At 22.0% G+C, this 24,433-nt stretch overlaps 7 protein-coding genes across 7 annotated transcripts; 4 read left to right on the top strand and 3 right to left on the bottom strand.

The window, feature by feature from the left end:
- Window positions 1-146: 146 nt before the first annotated feature.
- On the top strand, window positions 147-2,236 carry PBANKA_0909000 (carbonic anhydrase, putative; the record flags this gene model as incomplete). The annotated part of the gene is made up of 2 exons (XM_034564667.1): window positions 147-1,584; window positions 1,773-2,236. 2 exons carry the CDS (start codon window positions 147-149, stop codon window positions 2,234-2,236), a joined length of 1,902 nt encoding a protein of 633 aa, XP_034421441.1.
- A 750-nt stretch (window positions 2,237-2,986) lies between these two features.
- PBANKA_0908900 (V-type proton ATPase subunit F, putative) lies at window positions 2,987-3,816 on the bottom strand (the record flags this gene model as incomplete). The annotated part of the gene is made up of 4 exons (XM_034564666.1): window positions 2,987-3,145; window positions 3,341-3,423; window positions 3,549-3,630; window positions 3,751-3,816. The coding sequence occupies 4 exons, from the start codon at window positions 3,814-3,816 to the stop codon at window positions 2,987-2,989; spliced, it is 390 nt and encodes a 129-aa protein (XP_034421440.1).
- Window positions 3,817-5,355: 1,539 nt separating this feature from the next.
- Window positions 5,356-6,725, bottom strand: PBANKA_0908800 (conserved Plasmodium protein, unknown function; the record flags this gene model as incomplete). The annotated part of the gene is made up of 2 exons (XM_034564665.1): window positions 5,356-6,299; window positions 6,722-6,725. 2 exons carry the CDS (start codon window positions 6,723-6,725, stop codon window positions 5,356-5,358), a joined length of 948 nt encoding a protein of 315 aa, XP_034421439.1.
- A 1,422-nt stretch (window positions 6,726-8,147) lies between these two features.
- Window positions 8,148-9,242, top strand: PBANKA_0908700 (P-loop containing nucleoside triphosphate hydrolase, putative; the record flags this gene model as incomplete). Its single annotated transcript, XM_034564664.1, has 1 exon — window positions 8,148-9,242. The coding sequence occupies one exon, from the start codon at window positions 8,148-8,150 to the stop codon at window positions 9,240-9,242; it is 1,095 nt and encodes a 364-aa protein (XP_034421438.1).
- A 1,597-nt stretch (window positions 9,243-10,839) lies between these two features.
- Window positions 10,840-11,500, top strand: PBANKA_0908600 (conserved Plasmodium protein, unknown function; the record flags this gene model as incomplete). Its single annotated transcript, XM_034564662.1, has 2 exons — window positions 10,840-11,163; window positions 11,324-11,500. 2 exons carry the CDS (start codon window positions 10,840-10,842, stop codon window positions 11,498-11,500), a joined length of 501 nt encoding a protein of 166 aa, XP_034421437.1.
- A 1,170-nt stretch (window positions 11,501-12,670) lies between these two features.
- On the top strand, window positions 12,671-18,111 carry PBANKA_0908500 (myosin K, putative; the record flags this gene model as incomplete). Its single annotated transcript, XM_034564661.1, has 5 exons — window positions 12,671-16,642; window positions 16,846-17,299; window positions 17,409-17,698; window positions 17,836-17,907; window positions 18,010-18,111. The coding sequence occupies 5 exons, from the start codon at window positions 12,671-12,673 to the stop codon at window positions 18,109-18,111; spliced, it is 4,890 nt and encodes a 1,629-aa protein (XP_034421436.1).
- A 367-nt stretch (window positions 18,112-18,478) lies between these two features.
- PBANKA_0908400 (conserved Plasmodium protein, unknown function) lies at window positions 18,479-23,077 on the bottom strand (the record flags this gene model as incomplete). Its single annotated transcript, XM_034564660.1, has 1 exon — window positions 18,479-23,077. One exon carries the CDS (start codon window positions 23,075-23,077, stop codon window positions 18,479-18,481), a length of 4,599 nt encoding a protein of 1,532 aa, XP_034421435.1.
- Window positions 23,078-24,433: the final 1,356 nt, after the last annotated feature.

Below are 24,433 nucleotides of genomic sequence, written 5' to 3'. Positions count from 1 at the left end.
TATATAAATATATCTATGGTATATTTCTTTTATCAACATATTAACATATTTATATATACACATATATGTGATTATCCAGTTTTGTAAATCTGAAAAAAATAAGTGTTTACTCGATCTATTATATAAATAAGATAAACAAAATGAAAATGAAACACATCATATTTCTTTCAATTGTATTGTGTTTTTGTGATAATGTAATGTATAATAATTATGTAGAGCGAATATTATTTGAATTGCCAAATAATATAACAGATGATTTAAATTCTGAGCCAATGGTTGAATACGAAGTTAAAGAAAAAAAAGATGATAATATAGATATAAATAAAGATGTAAGGCATTGGAATATTGAGATAAATGAGCACAAGGATAATCCAAATATTCAAAGAAATCCCGAGGGGAATGATAATAATCATAATAATGAAAATAATGATAACTGGGAATATCATTCCAATTATAATGACGAAAAATTCGAAAGCCAAAATGAAAATGAAAGGAATGGATTTTCTCTAAAAAACGAGGTGGAGAAAAATCCAGAAGAAAGAAAGGATACACCATTTGATGAATACAATGAATATGCTAATTTTGAAAATATGAATAATAATTTCGAAAAAAATAAAAAAAAATACTTTGAGGATATGCAATCGACATATATGGAAGATAAAAAAAATGTAGACAATAAAGAATATATGGATGAGGTGAAAAATAAAAAAATTGAATATCAAAAAAACGAAGAAAATAATATAAAAAATGGTATTATTCAATATAATGATAACTTATCATTTGATTATTCTAAGCATGGAATGGATTGGAATGTAGGAATATGCAAAAATGGAAAATATCAATCCCCTGTAGATTTACATATGCATACATTAAAAGAAAGAGAATTAAAAAACTTATCAGATTTTTATTTAAATGCATTTTATGATAATGATGAATATTCATGGAATAATTATAATAAACCATGGTTTAAAGGTGATATATTTTATTATTATGAAAATTTAATAAATAAAATTATTATAAATAGACAAAATAATATGTTTAAAATAAAAGCATCTAATAATGAAATAATCCCTTTTGGTGTTTTATTTACAACTGATGAACCAGCAATATTTTATTCACATCATATTAATTTCCATTCCCCTAGTGAGCATACATTTGAAGGATCTGGAAATAGGAGACATATAGAAATGCAAATTTATCACAGTACTAATGAGATCTATGATTATGATGAAAATAAATGGAATGGAGTTTTTGGTAAAAAAACATATAAAAAAAAAAATAATGAAACAAATATTCAGCATTCATATATTTTAACATTCTTAATGAATAGTTTATCAAACCCTCATTTAAGTCAACAATATACAAAAAATAAAAAGAGGAACAAACGGAGTAAATCATATAATAGTATTAGAATGGGGAGAAATGATAAAAATACAAAAAGAGAAAGCCAATATCAGGTTATTTCCATTACTTTTTCAAGTGCCGAAATTGATAAATCTACAATTAATAATTTTAAAAAACTTCCTTCGGAAAAATTTTTAAAAACTATTTTAGAGGGATCTCAAAATGTTCCTGTTGGTTCAGGTGAGAAAATGTCTTCATTTATTTTTCATAAAAAGGTGTAATAATATAACGATTGGAGAAATATCGTTAATCGTGATTTTTTTTCTTTTTTTTCCTTTACTTATTTTACCTATTTTTCCATTTTTAAAGTTTCTTCATTTTCATATTTTTGAAATTTCTTAAATTTATATTTGAAATCCATTTAATAGGCCCGAAATTAGTGAATCTGAAGGAACCTCTAAATTTAAACTCACTACTTATGATGCTAAATATGAAAAGTATGGAATTTTTTGCATATCATGGATCTTCAACTTCACCAGGTTGCAATGAAAATGTTCACTGGAAAGTTGCCAAAAAATCTTTACCTATATCAACAGAAACCATGTTAAAGTTTTACAATATGTTAAAAAAAACAACACCATATTATAATGCCAGTGATAATGATAATTTTAGAGCCTTACAAAATGTTCAGGGTAATATACATAATTATGGTAGAGTATATTTAATACAAGGCTTTCCAGTTCAATTGTTAATTTCATCTGCCTTAATGACAAGTGACGATAAAAATGTGATTGAAAATATAAAACTGGCTTATTCTAAATCAAGTGCAAATTATATTTATTTCAATTTTATTTTCTTACTACTTATTTTTATGTTTTTACAAAATTATTAATTTTTTTTGCTGAATGATTAGGCAAATTTTTATCCTTTTTGTTTATTTTTCATTTTTTGAGTGTACATTTGCTGTGTTTAATTGATAGGTTTTTTTAGGTTTATTTTTATTTTTTTAGTTTTTTGTTGAAAAGGTGCTTAAAAGCATGCACATTTTCTTATTTTTTTCAAATGGTAAAAAACATATTTCACAATAAAACGTTTAAATTTGTACCAATAAATAAGCTTATATTTGTATTTAATTTTTTTGGTAATAATAATTGAAATATAAATTAGACATTAATTATTTAAGCATATACATAGTGTTATGTTTTTTTTAGTTTATTGAATAATTGCATTAATTTAAGAATATAACAATATAAACCCAATATAACAAAGAATAAATGATAAACAAAAAACGAATGTATAATTTATAATATATACCAATTTCCATGGGTTTACAAAAAAAACGGAAATCAAAAAGTCTGATATAATAAATGGTTGGATAAATAAATTTATCATTACATAAATGTATATCAAAACAAGAAGAGTGATAAGTATTTTTCCCTTTAACCTTACGTCCATTTTGGCTTTGTTATTTATATAGGTATATATTTGTGGTGGGATAATATAACAAATAGTAATGGGCATAAATTAAAAATGTAAATGATGAGAATTAAAAGGGAAATATATATATATATATATATATAAATAACAAAAATAAAAGTGACAAATTAAAAATAAAATGTAATATTGAAAATATGTCCAGGTTTCATTTTATATTTGAAATATCACCACCAAAAAATAACTTCACTCTTTGAATAATCGAATCTTTGTTTGGGTCAAACGGCTTGTCTTTTGATGGTATTTCTAAAACAGTGGGTAATATTTTATCATGCAAATCAACAAGGTGTCTTATTTCGTCTGCTATCTGTATGGAGAATAGGAGTAAGGAGAAAAGGAAATGTATATATTATCTATAAATGTTGATTCAACATGTATAGAATAAGCCTTCCCATAGAGCGCCACATATTTGTGGATATATAAAGCTTTACAAATGCTGTATAATTGATAATATATTATTAATTTTATTTTTATATTTATATTTATTTTTCTAAAATATTACCTGTTGATTCATTAATATAACTCCACAATCACTTTTTGATGTGTATTCTTTGAAAACTTCCTCAATTTCAGATTTACTCGTTTCTTAAAAAATATTAGAAAAAAAATAAAAAAAAAATGAAAAAAAAAAAATTTTTTTTTTGTAATTTTTTGATTTTTCTTAATTAGTTTAAATGGTAGATATACGATATTTATTATTATTTCATTACTTGAATTTACAATGAAAAAATTTTTTTTCCCAAGTCCATCTCGAAACCCAATTCCAGCTAGCAAAAAACCGACAACAGAGTCCTAAAAAAATATAAATATGTATGTGTGCATATATAATAGTTTGAGCATGTAACATCATATAAGCATTTATTGATAGAATCATATATAAAAAAATTATTGGTTTATTTCCTCTGTTATTACTTCATCCCCTATAATATATATTTTCAAATCAGTTTCATTGAAAAGCTTATGTCTTCTAGATGTCATTATATAATAAAATGTTACTATTTATATATGCATGGCATATATATATATTTATAATATACAAATTAAAAGGTATATTTTTTCCTTTTTAAAGGGAGTATAAAATATATATAAAATGTTTCAATAGAAATAAATTAAATAAAAAGGTCTTCAAAATAATTATCATTACTTTGATATTGCTATTGTTATTATTATTTTATTGTTATTTCTCCCATTTCTCATTCCCTATATATTTTATTATATCTTCTATTATTCCATATAATTTTCAGTTTCTTCGTATTTTATAATATGAATGAATAATTGTAATAATAAGTAAATTTGTAAGTGATGAAAAAAATATTCAAATGCTCATAAATTTACTTATTTTATTCACGTGCAATTTGTTAAATTTTTCTTATATATTTTTTTAATAAATCTTAATATAAAGTGTATGTGATAAAATTTATAACTTTGTGTAAAAGCAAAAAAATTGATGGAAAATTAAAAGTATAATAAATTAAAAAATTATATATTATATTAAAAAACGTGCAAAATAAAATGAGATTAATATCCTTTTTCTGGGGAAATACAACATTATAAATATTTTATATATTCATGTTATATATATTACGTACTAAAAATATTTCAGCGTCCTTGTATTTAATTTATAGTATATATATATGCATACATACAAAAGTATATAAAAATTATATCTATATATTTATTACAATTCCTTTATCGATTTTATGCACTTAAAATATTTTTGTGAAAATTGTTCTTAAGGAAAAATAATATGGATATTGAATTTTAAGCTTATTTTGGAAAATTAGCAAAAAAAATTAATTGGAAAAAATGGAATTTGATATGATTGATTAAAAAATTTTTATGTACATATGAAAGTATAATAGCAATAAATAAGTAAATAAATAGTTTAGCGAAATAATAACACAACCAATAGCATGTTAATAAAAAAGGAACTTGCGTGATAAAAGTGAAACAGTTATTATGCTTATAATGCTATAATATTTTGGGGGCTATATATATATATATATATGGAGCTTATTTGATAAAATATTTAAAAAGTTTTGCTGCATTTTGTTAGTCCCCTCAAACATGTTTACTTTAAGGGGGTGATATAAACATGTCAAATGGAAATGTTCAAGGACACAAAAAAATATGATAATATATAGTGTATATATTTTTTCTTCGATTTTTCTATTTTTTTATAATATAAAAAAGAAATAATATTATCCAATATATATGCATATACATATATATAATATGCTTTCCATTTTAATAAAAAATATATATCAACACTAGTTGTAAATACCTTCATAATAAGTATTATCAAAAGAAAAAAAAAATGATAAAATATATGTATATGTACGCCATAAAAATAATAAAATGAATAAAATATTAAAAATAATTTTTTAATATATTTTTTAAAACATGCAAAAATAATTAGTGTGTAGAAAAAAAAGCCAAAATATTATTAAAAAAAGGAAAAAATAATCCAAGTAATAAAAAATAATAGGTATATAAATAAAAAAGTTTGTTCTTTAGCTAGTCATCGTCATCTTCTTCATCTTCCTCTTCATCTTCCTCTTCATCTTCATTTTTCTCTTCATTTTCTTCTTCCTCTTCGTCATCTTCTTCCTCTTCGTCATCTTCTTCCTCATCCTCTTCAGAATCCTCAACAATTTTTGAGACATAAACATTTGGTGTTCTTCTTCTTGATCTTGTACTTGAATCTAAAATGTTAGACAAATCAATTCCGTCTAATTCTTCCTTTAATTTAAGTTGCTTTACATATTCTTGTATTTCAGAAGAATTTGGCAATCTATTTGTTTCTGAACATATATTCTTCTTTTCGCAAAAGGCAATAATTTTTTCTTCTAATTTTTTATTATATTCTTCGTCATTTTCTTTATTTAAATCTTTAAAAATGGTTGGGCCAATTTTTAAGTCCAATACAATTTTACGTAACTTTTCCTTTTTAATTGTGTGTATATTTTTTTCTGTAATACTTCCACTTGATTTTTTTCGACTTTTTGGTTTCAATTCATCGTTATCATTATCACTAATATCATTTTTTTTTTCGTTTTTGTCTTTTTTCATATTTTTGGATGATGGAGTATTAAAATCATCACTATTCATTTTTCTTTTTTTGTTATTTTTTGAATCGGATTTTATTGATTTATTACTTTGATTATATTTTTTTTTTTTGTATCCATCTTCATTTTCTTTGCTACTTTCAGCTTTCGTACTTTTATTATCCTCTTCTTCTTTTCCCCCTTGTTGTTCGTTATATAATTTTAATAGTTTATCTTTTAATATATCTTTTAATATTGTTTTTTTTTCCTTATTTTCTGTAAAATATGATTCATCTACCTTTAGATAATCTGCAACATCTTTTCGAACACTTTTTATAGTCACGAGATTTAAATCTCTTTCTGGTAATATTTTGTCAAGTATTTCCTTAATTTTTTCGATCTCATTAGGGACATCTGTATATTTAGTTTAATAAATTAATGTGCAAATTAATATTATACTGAATTTGATAAGGTGAATATATATTTATAATATAGAGAAAGAAACACATACATTGATGTATTAGGATTTATGGAAAAGTTTGGTGTGATTATGGAAAAAAAAAAAAAAAAAAATATATCCCCAAAAAGTAAAATATAACACATGTATACATTTCTAAGGACGCAATTTACTCAATATATATATTTTGTTAAGACAAATACAATTTTCAAGTGTATATTATAAAATAAGGAGATACAAAAACTATTGTTCACTTTTAAAAGAATTATTATTTCATACACTTTTTTATAAAGGACATTATAATTATATGAAGGTTATAGAAACACAAAAAATAAAAGCAAATTCCCTTATTATCATATGCACAAATATAATTTCTTACCCATTTGACCAATGATAAGTATTTAAAAGATAATAAAAACAGAAAATATTATCGTGTAATTCTAAATAAAAATTGTCTTCAGTTTTAAATGACCTATAAAATAGGTATAATGAAGGAAGGTGAAAAAATATATATTACATAAAACTTGCATTAATGTAAAATTGTTCGCATATAAATTTTCTATATTTCTTAAATATATAATATATACACGTATATGGAGAAATTCCAATTTACGTCTTGAATGCATACTTAAAAATGTGGCTTATAATTAATTGTGTCATAAATAGAGTGGTGTGTGAAATAAAAAAAAATATAATAATAATATAATTAAAAAATATAAAAAATGATAAAAAACACAGGAAGGAGAATATAAAGTGATAAAAATATATCAGCTTATTTATTATTTACAAAAAGGTAATAATCATTTAGCGTGTTATCATTATATCTGCTTAAATTTAAAATTTTCAAAAAAAGGGAAAACATAAAATTTTGTATTTTTAAATATATGTGTGTGATAATATAGTCTTTATGATATATATTAATATATGCATATAATGATACTTTATTTTTTGATGATGCAATTTTGATGATAAATGATAATTTATAGCCATTTTTCAATTTTATTCAAAGCTATAATATCATGCATATATAGTATTTTATGACAATAAAAGCATATCCTGCTTTATACATTATCTTTTAAATTTATTATTTTAGTCCCTTTTTTTTATTTCTTATTACGCAATCTATGTTTTTTTTGAGGATAATTTTTTGCGTTATTTTTTTGTATTGCTATTATATATTACATATAATCTGTTATGTATTAACAAAAAAATATATAAGTATTTATGTGCACATTTGCATAACCCTTTTTCAAGCATTGTCTTTGCGAGTTTCCTTTTTTTTTGAAACACAACGCACATATATTACATTATTATCATTATTTTTATTAAGTTATTTATATTTGGCTATTTCCATGTATATAAGTTGGTTAAATAGTTCTTTTATTGTGCAATAGCTATATATCTGTGCGAATACTTGTTTGCAATAATTTATACATATATTTCCATATATGCATTTATTTAAATTCAATGATTAAACAATTTATTAATTTGATTATATACATAATTCCACATCCTATATCATAGGTTTATGTAGGGATAATAGTTTATATGCCCAATTTGTTTTTTTTCGATGTTCTATTATCACGATTTTATTTATCACTTTATATTTCATAAAAAATATAAATAAATAATATAATTAAATAGTAGTATTTATAACATAAATGATATTAATTAAAATGTGAGATCGTATTATATTCAAAGGACAATATCAGAATGAATGCTTAGGGATAATATATTTTTCGGAAAAAATATATGCATTATATGGATATAGCGATGCCTATTAAAAAATAAAATTAATTAACTCCATGGGAAAAAATAATAAACGGAATATCGAAATAGACTGCACTTGTTTGGATTTATTTGAGGAGTCAACCAAAGTATATCGGTTTTCGGATTGTGAAATAATTAAAAAATGTGTAAAAGATGGAACCCTAAAGGAATCGGATAGTATATGCATATATGGAAAAGAAGGATGCGGTAAAACTTTACTGCTAACAGAATTATTAGTTGACCTTTCAGCTGTAAATGAACTTAGAGGAATGAATTGTAAGGTTGCTTTTTTAGACTGTGATTTAAGTTTTAACTATAAAAATTATGAAGATATGATAAGCAAAAAATTTGAAAAATATATAAACAATAATACTGTAGACATATATGGGAAATACGAAAAAAATCAGTTAAAAAATGAATTATTAGAACAGTCTTTTTCAAATGTTTATTATATCCCTATATTCAATCCAGGTCATCTTTTAGTTATACTAAACAGCTTAAAAAAATTATTAGAGCAAAAAAACTTTATAAAGGCATTATTTATTGATTCATTATCATTTTGGAACTTTTGTAAATATGATAAAATAAATTTTTTTTCAAATAATAATTATGTAAAAAGGAATACATTAGAGCTATTAGATTATTCATTTACTCTTATTTTAAACCTAAAGAAAAGGTTTAAGTTTTTATTTTTTTATACTAAATTGTGTAATGAGGATAAGTTTGTGGAATATACCATAAATTTGTCGATGAATGAAACTAATATTGACCCCGGAAACAATCTAAAGATCCACCAAGAAAATAGAAAAGAAAATAATGTATTATTTAATAAATCAAACGCTTTTAAAAAGGAATATTTTTTAATACCACACAATTTTAATGATATAATTAAAACACACATATTTCGCAAGAAGGATTTCGAAACTAAAAACTTTTTAATAGAAAAACCTTTTTTTATTTTTTTAATTCCAAATGAAAAAAAACAATTTACATGTATTGATAAAAAATACGATAATCCAAACTTAAACTTCTTAATGTGTCTATCATCTGAAATGAAAAACCCAAACAAAACACAATATTCAAAGTTTTTTTTTAGGATAGTTAATTCACACACTATTGTCCCCCTATGAAATTATGAGGAATAAGGGAGTGAATATGTACAGATATAAATAAAATTGCGTTAGTGGGTTTATAAAAATTTGTAAATAATGCCTTAATGATAACATAATAATTTTTAGTTGTTTTTTATCAAAGTATAGTTGTATTCATCGAACAAAAAATAAGACAGTTATATATATACATAAGCAATATTGCATGTATATATATATATAATTTAACCATATGGGCATTGTTGGAATGCCTGTTTATTATGAATTCAAAAATATATACTAATGAAAGATTATAAATACTAGATATACTTTTTTTAAATTAAAATTACCTTTTATCGATAAATGTGTATTCCCTTATTTTCAAAAGTAAAAATAACTAGCTTAAATAATTAAGCGGCTTCATAACTTAAAGAATGAAAATCACTATTTAAAATTTATTCCATACTCCTATATGGTTTATTTATTGGATAGAAAAGATCCATTATATTTATATTATATCAAAAACATAATGAAATACTTATTTTCATGCACCTATGTTGCACGTTCGAAAATCCATTATTTTTATAATTTATACAGAATGTAATAAATAGGAAAAACAATAAGATTTACCGCGATAAATTAAACTAAAATCGAATAATTATATAAAAATATATTATCACGAATTCGGCATATATTAGGAGTATGATAAATAAATGTATACACATATAATGGAAAACGTCAAAGTTTTTGTTGTAATTATGAAAATGCCGTACTACACTTATCATAGTATTTCACCATAACAAAGGGGAATATACGCAGGATTCGTAATATTAATTCTAAAACAAATATAAAAAATAATTTGAAAGTGCCATTCATTCTTTATGTTTTATTCAGTGTATTTTATTTATATTTCATATAAATACTTGAAAAAAAAACTATATATTTCAAGAATTTATAGATATTTTGAAAATATATAAACATCCAAATTGGGATATTTAGTTATTTTTATTATATATCCTATTTTACCTGCACAAAAACATCAGTGTTAATAATTTTATAAACATACTAGTGAAACATTAAGTACATGCCATTAATGGCAATTTACATTTTGGGGAAGTTCGCTTTTTATTATTAGGTTTTAACAAATTATATGTGTTTTATTTTAAAACTATTATATCATAAATAATTATAAGCAATTCATTTATTTTTAGCTTGCTTTCGAATTTTGTATTTTACATTTAAAACATTACTTTTAATTTTTAATTCTATTTTAATTTCAACCTTGCTCGTCAGAAAAAAAAAAATATAACTATGCTTGCAACTATATTGTTCAGAATTCTTTTCTTCACACACAATTGCAGTATTGCTGTTCAGAATAAATCTTTGTTTTTTTTGTAGACATTTAAAAAAAAAACTACAATAAAATTTTATTTTTATACATTTTTTTTTCTATTACATATAGAGCTTAATTTTTTAATTTAATTTTATTTTTTTTATCAAAAATTTAATGTTTGTGTGTTTTTATTTTTAGTATTTAAATTTGATATTTTTACATAAATTATATATAAATAAAAAAAATAAAAAGATTATTTTGCATTTTAATTCATAAAAAAATTCAGCTATTTTAATACAAAAAAAAATGGAAGCATCAAAGTCACAACATATAAAATCCATGCAAAATATTGAGCATGATCAAAATGTATATCAAGAAGATACAAATATTAATTTATCGCAAGGGAACTATATCGAATCCCCTCAAAATACCGGAAACCCCATTTCTATGAGTGGATATTACACAATTCCACATGAAGGTGATAGATCTATGGACGCAAACAATATTCCATATATAATTCCGGATGCTACTGAATCGAGAATACCTATAGATCCAACAACCATGCAAGCTACTGCAGCTTTAAACCAAAGCTTAATGTTTCAAAACCATGGGCTTCCAACAGATTATCCGGTAATACTAAATATTAATTATATAATTCCATTCTTTTATTATATAAATATATATTATTTTACAATTGCCATTTGTTTTATTAAAAAAAGAAAAATTGCATATATGCCTATATATCTTTTAATCGAATCTTAAATATTCATTGTATTTTTTTTTCTAAAAGTATCAAATGTTTAATGGAATGAATTCAATGTATGGAGGGATTCCACAATATTATGGAGGAATGAATATGCCAATGAACCCATACTATGATCCATATGGACTTATAAATCCATTATCATGTTCTCCCGTAAATACAGAAAAAAGCACAAAAAAAGTTAAAAAGTTTTATTGTTGTTAATCATTTATAGGAGATATATATTTATTTTTTTCGTTATATAAAAATTATAATTTTTTTTTTAAACATATTTTGTATATATAATGTTTGTCTTTGCCTTTTCTTTTTTATTAATTAATCTTTATTATTATATAAAAATAAACATAAAGTGAATTGATAAAAAGTGCAATTATATTGACAAAAATACTATAAAATTCGAAAAAAAAGGGTAAAAAATGAAGCACATTAAATGTGCTAAATTTTTCAATTTTATAGAGTTTTTAATGCTTATTGTTTTAAATAGAACTTATTTCGGTTTATTATTCTACTATATTATGACAAATATTGTTTTAAAAAAATATATAAGTATGTGTGTATATATATGAGGATTTTAGAAACGATAAGATAAAATTAATCAAAAAAAAGTATTATGAATGTAATGGAAAATAAATATATAACTTTTGAGTATATATGCATAAATGCGATATGTATGCACGTGCATATTTGCAATATTTGATTAGGGGTAATAAACATGCTTAGTGTGTGCTTAAATTTTTTTTTAGTAATTCACGTTATAGACATTTTTGATGTTATAAATAATAATTTGGAATATGAGATAAGCGTGCTTTATAAAATATTTGTAGTATGTATGGATATTTTTTTTATAATGTTAGTTTTTTTTTATAATTATGAATAAAACAGGAATATTTTTTATTTATGAAAGAATAGGGAACACATTCATATATAAACATGTTTTTTAATATATGTTCATAAGACCTGTCTTTTTACAATTTCCATTTTAAAATTGTACTATATATATGTGTGTATGTATATGTATATATTTCACATTCTCCTCAGCCCTTTTTAATGCTTTTTTAATAATAAATTATAGATATAATAAGAAAATAAAGGCAGAAATGGGGGAAGAAAACTATAAAGACAAAGTTATGTGTGAGTTAACCGCATAATAACGATATTAGTATAATATATATAAACCAAAATAATCACCATATTATAAAGAGTAAAAAAAGACATTGAAACAACATCAATATAAATAATAATATTGAGAAAATATATTTATTTTGCTGATACTTCAATTAAGCATTTTTTTGTGAAGGAATAGATCTGTTCTGATTCCGTGGCTTAAATATATTTTTCGCCTTTTATTGAGGGATCGAAATAATTGAATCAGAAATGTACAAACAGAATTCGCTAGAATCAAGAGATATAAATTATATTTACGAGGATTCATGGGTATGGGTTAATTTGAATTCTATAAAAAATAAAAATGTGGGATTATATAGAGAAATATTAGAATACTATAGAAATAAGAGGAAAACATATTTTTGCTTTTTTAAAGGAAGAGTAAATAGGTTTGTTTCAAATAAAGAAGTTGAAATATATATATATGTAGATGATAATTATGAAACCTTAAAAAATAATATAAATTATGAGATAATAGAGAATGTAAAATATCTATTACCAATCGATACTAATTTTGGGTGTAAAGATAATACAGAATTAATATATTTAAATCCTCCAAATGTATTAGAAAATATTTATCAAAGATATAATAATGCATATATGAGTGAAGAAAATAGAAATTGTATTTATACATATATAGGTTATATATTATTATCAATAAATCCTTATACAAATTTTAAAATTTACGATGATAATTATATGAACAAAGTAAGAAATGAAAATAATTTATTTTCTATTCCTCACCCATTTTCTATTGCAAATGATGCTTATAACTGTTTAATGAAAGACCAAATAAGTCAATCTATAATTATTAGTGGAGAAAGTGGATCTGGTAAAACTGAATCCTCAAAGCAGGTTCTGAAATATCTAACTTATTTGAGCTCTTGTAATAAAGATGCAATAAAAAAAATAATAAATAAAAAGCAAAAAAAATACTATACTAAGAATGGAAAAACACGATACAACAATAAGGACAATGTGGAAGAAATATATGACAACGGTGTTAATGAATTTAAAAATGAGATAAACAAAAATAGTTATTTTAATAAATTTGATAATATAAAAAAAACAAATGATGGTAATGATCATAATGCTAATATATCGAATAACCAAATGGAAAATCAAACTCGCAAAAAAACTATTATGGAAGAAAAAAATGGTTATACCGAAAATTCACAATATATATCATCTTATGAAGAAAAAATACAAAATAGCAATCCATTATTAGAATCATTTGGAAATGCTAAAACAATAAAAAATGATAATAGTAGTAGATTTGGAAAACTTATGAAACTAAATTATGATGAAAATGGAATATTATGTTCAGCATCTATTGAAACATATTTACTTGCAAAGTCGCGAGTTGTTAATGTTCCATGTGGAGAAGGGAATTATCACATTTTTTATGCTTTATGTCAAAATAAAAGTATAGCTGAAAAGTTTAATTTGCTGCCTTGGCACAAGTATAACTACTTAAAAGATAAAAATAAACTTAGTGATAAGGATGGAAATGAAAATGATACTAAGAAAATTTTTGAAGAAGAAGATGGAGAAGAAACTCAATATGATTCAGAACAGATTAAAAATATGAAAAATGAAAAAAATAAAAAAACACGAAATAAAAGGAAAAAGACAGAGTTTTCAAATAATAATACAGATAGTGATAAATGCAAAAACGAAGAGGAAACGGAAAAAAATAAATATGAGAAAAATCGAACAAACAATTTGGAAAATATAAACTATGGTATACACGATGATTATAAGAAATGCCCATATGATCTAAATGTTATTATGAAATGTTTTAGAACTATTGGGGTTATGGAAGATGAGCAAAACGAAATTTATAAAACGCTAATATGTATTTTATTGTTGGGAAATATCGATTTTATTGAAGACAAAAATGAAGAAGGAAAAAAACCATTAAAAATAAAAAATATGAATTTATGTGAACAGTTAAACATACTTTTAGGAATAAATCAAGATATATCAGGTAATAATAGTAGAAAAATCCTAGAAATTTTAACTATAAAAAAGGTTAGAGAAACTCAGAAAAATTATACATACCAACAAGCTATATATAATCGTGATGTTATATCAAAAGCTTTATATCAACTTTTGTTTGAATATGTAATATTGCGAGTTAATGATTCATTGAATGTTAAACAAAATTTTGAAGAATGGGAAGATGGGAAATATGAAGATCAAAATTTGTTGATAGAAAATCGAGAAAAAGAAGAGGAAGAAAATGATGGGAATTTTAAAAAAAGAAAACACCAAAAAATGTGTTTAGTAAAAAAAAAAAAAACTATTATAGAAAATGAGAATTACAATGATAATATTGAGAAAAATAATAATAAATATTTTATAGGGATATTAGACATTTACGGATTTGAAAATTTTTCCTTAGAAGGGATAAACGGATTCGAACAATTATGTATAAATTATGCTAACGAAATATTACATTCATTTTTTTTGAAACAAATAATATATAATGAACATAAAATCCATTATGAAGAAAATTTATCTATAGGAAAAGTTAATTATAGTGATAATAGTAATGTTATATCATTAATAGGAGATAATAAAAATATAAGCATTTATACAATACTAGAAGATTTAGCATTATTATTTACATCTAATAAATCAGATGAAGAAAATAATAAAAATGTATTTTTTGAAAAATTAAATAAGCATGTTATCAATTCATCTAAACATAAATATACAATAAAAAATTATAAAGATTCAAAAAATTCTTTTATAATTTGTCATTATGCTGGTAATGTTTTATATGATTCTAATGACTTTTTTAATAAAAATGTAGATATACTTACCAATGATATTGAAGAGTTTTTGTCTAATTGTAACAGTTTTATTAGCGTAAACTTGTTGAAAAAAAAAAGATATGATAAATTTAACAATGATAAAATATGGAGTAATGAAAATAACGAAGAAAAACAAATTAATAATATTTCTGATAATAAAAATCAAGAAAAATTAAAAAGACGAAAACTTTCTGTTAAAGAAATTGTATGTGGACATGAATCGGAACAAAAATGGAACTCTGGCGTATATAATGAGATAAACAATTCATATAGAAATAAAGTAAAATCTATTTTTTCTTCATTTAAAAAACAGCTAGAAATATTAACTAATAAATTAGATTTAACCTGCTCTAAATTTATTAGGTGTATAAAACCAAATGAAGAAAAGGCGGCAAAATATTTTAACAAAAATTTAGTTCTTAATCAATTAGTTATGAGCGGGATGATTGATATTCTCAATTTAATGAAAAAAGGATATCCATGTCGTGTTTTATATGATGATATTTGGAAAACTTATAATAAAATATTACAAGAAGATATGAAAACATTCCTAACCCCTAAAATGTTTTGTGAACTTGTTTTAAAATTTTTACAAATAAATTATAACGAATATACATTTGGAAAAACAAAAATATTTTTTCGTTTTGGAGTTTTATCTCTTATAAATGAAATATTATTAAATAAAAATGAAAAAAAAAAAAAAAAATTTATAGAATGTGTTTACAAATTTTGGTTAGCTAAAAGAAAAAGAAGATTATTAAATTTTGTCTTATTCGGATGCCGATTTAAAATTTTATTTAAAAAGCAAAGATGGAAAATGCTAATGAATAATGGCTTACAAATGTATAATAATTATCTTTTTAAAGAACAAAAAAAAAATATTAAAAAAATTCTCATATATTATTTCAATGTCTACAAACAAAGAATGTATTTTTTAGAATTAAAAAAATCAACTATTATTATACAAAAAAATTATAGAAAATATATATGTCGAAAAAAATACATGAATATCAAAAGAACTATACGATTTATACAAGATTATTATATATTCAGAAAATATTATCAAAAAAGGGTCAACGCTTCTAATATTATACGAAAGTATTGGTTAATGTATATAATTAAATCAGATTATAAATATGTGATTAATTCTATTATTAAAATACAACGTGCTTTTAAAATGTATATGAAAAAGAAATACATAGATTATTGTTTAAATGTGTCCCAATTAAAAAAGGGAGAAAACAACATTTATTCCAAGAAAACTAACATACCTGTATATAATCAAATATATGATCAAACAGATCGAATTGGATCCTTCATATATATTCATTCAGAAAAAAAGAGGAGACATTCGTTTTCGGTAAGCATAATGAATAACTCTACATCTATTTGCATGCTTATTTACCAAGGGATGATAATGATAATGATTAATAGTTTATTTTTCTTAACTTGTGAATATATAATAATTTTCTGCTTTCTCACTATTATTCATCCCTTTCAATCATATATTTTTCTTTAATATAACTGTTACTATGATTATTATTTTATTTTTTTGTGATCCAGATTTTGGAAAATCTAAAAAATTCTTCAAAAAGCCAGCATACATTTAAAAGAGCAAATACTTGGAGTATAAAAGACAATGCATCAAAATATGGTTATAATTTTCCAACAAAGACAGCCTCTGATACTAAAAGGATTTCCATAGAAAATGATATACAAGAATATGATAGTATTTATAATAAAAACGATATTGTTGAAAATCAAGAAAAACAAATAAACGAAAGGAGAAGCTATACTGCTAATATTCCATTTATGAGCGTTGGAAATATACAAAATAATGAACACAACAAAAAAGATGAAGATAAAAAAAATATTTTTAACAAAAAAAAGGTCATCAATGTTTATGGAAAAAAAAAATATAGATTTAGTAACCTAAGTACATGTAACAGTATTATTGATACCAATTTGAATAATACCACTTCAAAGAAACCGGATCGATTAAAATTTGATAATGCAGGTAAAATTGGCCATTCTTTTTCGATTTTTACATGGAAATTTTGTAGCATACATATATAATATACATTTGATAAAATTCAATTATAAATATGTATAAATTTTTTTTTTAGAAAAATTGGAAATTAATATAAAAACACATAATTATAATAATACAAAAGGTGGCTTTGTGTCTAGTTATAAAGGTACTGAAAACAATGTTCCTAGTCTTTTAAAGAATACGATATATGATAGATATATTGAAAAATATAAACAAAATCATACAAATAAGCAAAAGGAAAGGAAGAAAAAATCTATATACATAAAAAATAACTATAGCAATATCAGTAACATATATAGTATCCATAAGCCTAAAAAAGAAGAGAACATAAAGAGGCAGTATAATTTCGACGTAACAGATGTAGTAAGAATTCAAAAAAAAAAAAAAAAAAAAAACGAAATGAAATGAATTATTGTATTTAGAAAAATTTTTATTTTTTTTTTTGCTCGAATTTAAACGAGAATATGGATATATACACTATTATTATTTTCACTTTTTAGCTGATTATCCCAGAGGATTTTTACGTGTGCGAATCATATATCCCGACTCCAAACATAATGCATGAAAATCATGTAAGTAGCTGGATTTTGGGAAATTGTAAATTCTATGCAAATACTAAATATGTAAAAAACTTTATATCAAAATAATATATATACATTCCATTTTGTTTATAGGAAAATTATTTGATGTTCTGTAAATATTTAGACAAAAACTTGAACTCAAAAATTCCAGTGATCCAGATGAATGTTTTTAAATGCTCAGAAATTGAAAAATAATTAAATCTGAAATAATTATAAAAAATTTATCCATATTTTTTTTGAATTTGAGAATCTCTATTTATTTTTCTTTCTTTACACACATTTATATACTTTTGCAATATTTTTATTATATTTACTTTAATTTTGAATTTATTTATTACTTTATTTGAAAGAATTGTTTTTCGAATTATTAAAAAAAGCTTGTCTTTAAATTGTTAAATGCATTTGATTAAATAATTAAAATATTGTTTATTTTATCATAGTTTTTTTTAGAAATATGAATAAATAAAATAAACCATAAGTATATATATACTTATTTATATTTTTATTATTAAATGGTAGTATATGTTCAAATTCTTTTTATGTTTGTTCACGAAACTTATCCTTACATTTTCACATGTTTATTTTCATGTTTTACACCATTAAAACTGTAAAGATGCAATCCTTTTTCATGTTTATTAATTTTTTGAGAGTAATCAGATAATTTATATTTAATAATTTTGTTAGAAGTAAGATTATTATTTTTCAGTGATTCTGTATTCTTATTTTTTGAATTTATAATACAACTTGTTTGCGGGGAAACAATTGTATTACAGTTTCTTTTACTGGGCTTTATTTTTTTATCGCTATTATCCATTTGGGTTATAAAAAAAAAATTATTTTCTGAAAAATTTGGTTCATTTATTTGATCATAAAAGATATTGGAATATATTGAATTTTCTAATAATTTGATGTCATTTTCTACATTTTTATTATAATTTTTTTCCATGTAAATATATTTATTATTAACTTTTTGTATTCCACGATTTGATTCATTAATTATATGCATAATTTCTGAGTTTATTTTCTCAGATTTTGAATAATGCTTAGTTTGTTCTGAATTGTTCGTATTTCCATTCCTGATATAGTCTTTTTCGTATTTATTCAAAAATATTTGACTATTTTTTCTTCCCTTATTTCTTAAAGCCATACTAAATTTGTTTGGCTGTTTATCAATGGAATTATTTTTAATTATTTCATTATATAACGGTTTTATATTTTCACAATTTGAAGGCTTTATTTTATCATCATTATTACTAACTTTGCAATTGCTAGCATCGTGTAAATGCGTATATTTCACAACTTTGGTAATATTAGATTTAGAATTTGTTTCATGATTTATACATTTTTTATTTATTTTTAAATTAACTGAAATATTGTCTATAGTATCATTTTTCATATCGCAAAGTGGCACACTGATTGTTTTTTTGTTTTTTAATAACCTCGATTTTAAAAGTTTAATGTTATTTTTTTTTGTGATTTTTTTTAACCTTAATTCATTTAAGGTTATTTTGAAATTTTCTTTATTTTTAGCTTCTTGCATGTGTTTATATTTTTTTTCTATTTTTTTTATATTTTTAATATTTTCAACAATTTTTATTTTATCCTTTTTATTATTTTGTCCAAATTTTGGAGGGTTGGCTTTCTCTGATAAATTAGAGATCATTTTTATTTCTTCATAACTGATATATCTATCATTATAGTCTTTTATAAATTTTTTCTCTATATTTTTATTATTATTAATATTTAAGTTTTTGTTATTATTTCCTTTTTTATCTTCTTTTGTCTTATCTTTACAATTGTCCTTGATATTGTATTCATTTAACTGGTTAGTTAAAAAATAATTCTTGTTTATTTTTAATTTGTTCATATTCGTTATGTTTTGATTATTTCCTTTTATTTGTTTTTTAAATATTTTTATTTGATTTAATGATAATTCTTTTTTTAATTTTAATATTGTAGAATTTTCATCATTGTTTTTACTTTTTTCTGTATGCTCATGTTTTTTTTCTTTGCGTAAAGATAATGTATCATTTTTTTTTATATCTTTATATTTGTCCATTCTTATTATTTTGTTACTTTTGTTGCATATCCCATTTTTTTTTTCTAAAAATTTTCGCACACTTTTTACAAAATCTAATGTTTCATTTGTTTTGAACAAGTCGCTCATATTGTCTATATCTAATGGCTGTCCGTATGTATTTATAAAAGAAGAATTAACCGAATTATTTGTTGAATTATTTATAAATATATCTAAGGATTCATGAAATTGTGTTTCTTTTAACTTATTATATATATCATTCTTGTTATTTTCTTTAAATTTATTTAAAATTTTCATTTTTATTTTTTTACTTAGAAAAGAGAAATATTGTTTTTTTTCCTTATCAAACTCCTTAAGGTTAAAATTGTTGCATATGTATCTTATACTTATTTCTGATAGCCATTTACATTTTATTACAAATGAAAAAAGAAGAAGATTGTATGGGCATTTTGAGCGAGTTATAAAATGAAGTTTGTTATATATATATTCTTTTTGGTATTTTTTGAAATTTTTTAACTCTATTAAATATATGTCCAATATTTTTCTAAAGATTAATATTTTCTGGTAGTGGGTAATTAAACAATGTATCAGATTGCTATAAACGGAAGAAAGAATAAAATTATCATTTTGTTTTATACATATATTTTCATTTAAACTTTTCTTTGTTTCCTTTTCCTTTTGCTTTATTTTCATCAGTTCCTTAATTTTAGTATAAAAATTTTGTATATCCATAACACTAGTAATTATATACTTATCAAATTTTTTGATAAAAAAAATATAACTGTGAACTATTTCATGGTTGTATTGAATAGAAGTAAATTCATTACATTGTGATTTTACTTTTTCCGAAGCGCTACTGTAAATATTTGTAATTTTTAGAAAGACAATCATTAAGTTTATTAGCTTAATATTTTCTGGTGTATTTTTAATATTATCTACATTCTTCAAGCTAGTAATAATATTAGATATTTCATTTATATTTTTATCAATATGATTAATTATTTCATTTACTTTTACTTTTATACTATTAATTTCGTTTACAAATATATAAATTTTAGATTTAATCTTTATTAATGTAAAAATAATTAAAAAGTTTGATACATTAAATATTTTATCGGTTATTTCACATATGCTATTATTCTGAAAATTCAAGTTTGGAATAATTTTCTTATTATAATTTTTATTGTTTACAAAATTGTTACTATTTGATAACGAAATTTTTATAAATCTTTTTAGTATTCTATCCTTTTTAATAGTAAAAATACATTTTTTTTTTTTAGACACATCTATATTTTTAAACAATTTACAGCTTCTTTTTACTATATCAGGTTCGATTTTAAATTTACAAATTTTAAAATTATCTTCTCCATAAAAATAAATATATGTCATATTTTTGCATTTTTTTAATTTTACTTTTTTTAAAAGGATTTCTATGTTTGATTTATTTTGGGGTTTATTATTTTTATCCTTAGAGATTTCTATTTTCTGTTTTTCAAACTTACTGACATCCTCTTTCACACTTTTATGCTTACTACTACTTCTATTATTATCGTTATTATAAAAACAAGTATCATTACGAATGTTTGTTCCGATTTTAAAAACATCATCATTATCTAATTTTTCATTTTCATACAAAATATCTATTATATTTTCATTAGTATTTAAAGAACTTTTCGTGGTACTTTGGTGATTTATAATTTCTTTTTTGCGTTTAACCATTTTATGCTCATTAGAAAGATTATCATTTTGATTAGCTTCAAGTTTTAAAATTTTGAAACTATTACATTTTACTTGTTCTGTTTTTTCATCTGAACAATTTTCGACATTAGACAGACCAAATCGATTAAAATGTTTATTGGCATAATAATTTATTTTTATTTGTTTTGATTTGTTTTTTTCTTTTTTCCCACACATTCTTGTATGCAAAATTGGCATGTTCTTTTTCGTAATCCTAAAATAAAAAGCAGGATCACTATTTTCCTTATTGGACTTCATTTGTATTCGATTTTTTATAATTACATTATTTAATAATAAATTACATAAATTTTTTTGAGTGTATAAATTGAAACTTGTATACGAAGTTAAATGTGCTTTCGTCATTTTTTTTTTATTACATTTTTTTTTTCTACAATTGTTATCTACACTTTTGTTAGTATTCTTTGAAGTTTTTATATACGTATTATTTAATTGCGGATCTAAAATGGAAGTATTTATTTCTATTTTTCTTTCATTTAAATAATTATTACATAATTCAGAAAATGGATTTTCCACATAAATTGATGTATTACAATTAGGATAATAATTTTTACTCTTCTTGGTAAAAATTATGTTGTCTTTATATTCATTTAATATGTTATAATTATTTAAAGAGTTAACCTTTTTACAATCACTAGTTTGATAAGATAATGGACTATATCCATTATTTTCAGTGGGAATGTTCAAGGCTATATCTATATCCTTATCATCTATAGAATTATCAATATAATTAGAATCCCGACGTTTTAAAATTTCTTCATTTGTTAAATTTTCTGCAATAAATTTGGGATCTTTTAAATCAATGTCTTCTGAAAAATTATAAGTAATTTTATTTTCCAAGTTATTGTTAAATATATTATTACAGTTATTTATCAATTCTTTAATTGATTCCTTAATAGAACAATTATCTGAGTATAAAGTTTCATAATCGTCGATTAGAAAATCATCACAATTATTATTTATATATGAATCGATTATGTCAAAATCAATAGGTTTTTTATTTACATGTTCATAATAAGTTTTTTTTTCAGGATTCGTATCTTTATCATTAATGTAAATTATATTTTCATTCTGCATATTATGCAATTGTTGTTCAGGATTCTTGTTTATATTTTCTTTTATGTTATTAATAAAGTTTTTATTATTATCTTCACTTTGTTTTTTTACCCCCTTAACCTTCATTTCTCCCACTTTAATGAGAGATTTAATTTTTTTTTTTAATTTTATCTTTCTAAAAAAAGTTATGGAATTCACAGTGCTTAATTTTAAATGATATTTATTTACACACTTTTTTTTTTTTTTATATGAAAGTGGTGAATATCCATTGTTAATTTCGTTTTGAGAATTGTCTAGTTGATCTATATCCATGTATATAGGATTAGTTATCTATTTGTATGTTTTTGTGTAGCCTTTTTATAAATATTACTAGGCTTATTTTTACAAACAATTATTTATGTTGTGGTTGGTGAAAGTTTATATATTTTTTGTTCAATATGTGTAAGTATTTCGAGCAATTATATTTTTTAATATATTTTTTAATTTTCTTAATTAAATATATTTCAATATTTCTAGTTTTATTTTCACACTGATCATAAGAAATTTTGTCAAAATAATTTGCTGAATTGAATGATTGTCTTTTTCTTATTATATATTTTTAAGTTTTATGTTTTTTTTATTTTTTTTTCGTTGAGATTTGGAAACGCAACCTTTTCTTGTTATGTTTATATAGGCATATTTTACATTATCATATGTTTTGGAATTTAATTCGTTTCTATATTTTCCCATTTTATACCAATGCCTTTATCATTACAACTGGTTTTATGCACACATATATATGGTAGTATAAAAATATTTGAGTATTATAAATTATTTTATGTTACCATATGTGTGATCATAGTTTTAACACATATGCATGTGTGTATGTGGTCAAATATATGCATTGCGATCTTATTAATTTCGTATGGTAGTATAAGTTTCATATGTATCTATATATTAGTCCCCAATATGAGGAAATGTCATAGGGTAAAAATAAAGTAAAAATGTTGGGGTTATTAACAAAGGCATACCATATTATATTATATATATAATATAACATGTGTATGCATTTGCACAATGGACTAATTTTATTCCCACTCCGCAAACATTTTATTTTATAAGTTACATATTAAAAATGGAACACTTTAATGGGAAAATAAATATTCACCAATATTCAGTTATATGGGTAAAGTGAAAAAAAATTAGTAGCAAAATATCGAAATACAATAAAAATAAAAATGATGGAAAATAAAATAGACAAAAAATTATTAGGTAAAAACAGAAAAAATTAAAACAATATAATAATAATATATGGGATATTGAGTAAAATTGCAATTTAATTTTTTCTATTGATTGTCCATATTAATATTATTTCACTTGTTAAATGGTTGAGCTAAAACATAAATATGTTTGTCTTTAAATTGAGGTAGGCAAATTTAAGCAGTTTAGTTTTAAAGGCCTTTGCATATTTTTATTTAAACAAAATTATATATGCACTTGTAGAAATATTATTATATAAAATAATTTTTAATAAAATTTAGCATATTGGTATAATTCATATAAAGCAAATCCTATTGGAAATTCATATGTTATTTCTTCTTCTTTCACCAAGCAATATGAATTGATGAAAGTGTATATGAATATGGATAAGTTATATGAATATTAATATTTCTGTTTTTTACAGATATA

This window comes from Plasmodium berghei (assembly GCF_900002375.2).
Source record: "Plasmodium berghei ANKA genome assembly, chromosome: 9".
Lineage (NCBI taxonomy): Eukaryota > Apicomplexa > Aconoidasida > Haemosporida > Plasmodiidae > Plasmodium > Plasmodium berghei.
Note: the sequence above shows the minus strand (reverse complement) of the source record. Positions and strands in the feature narration are given on the sequence as shown.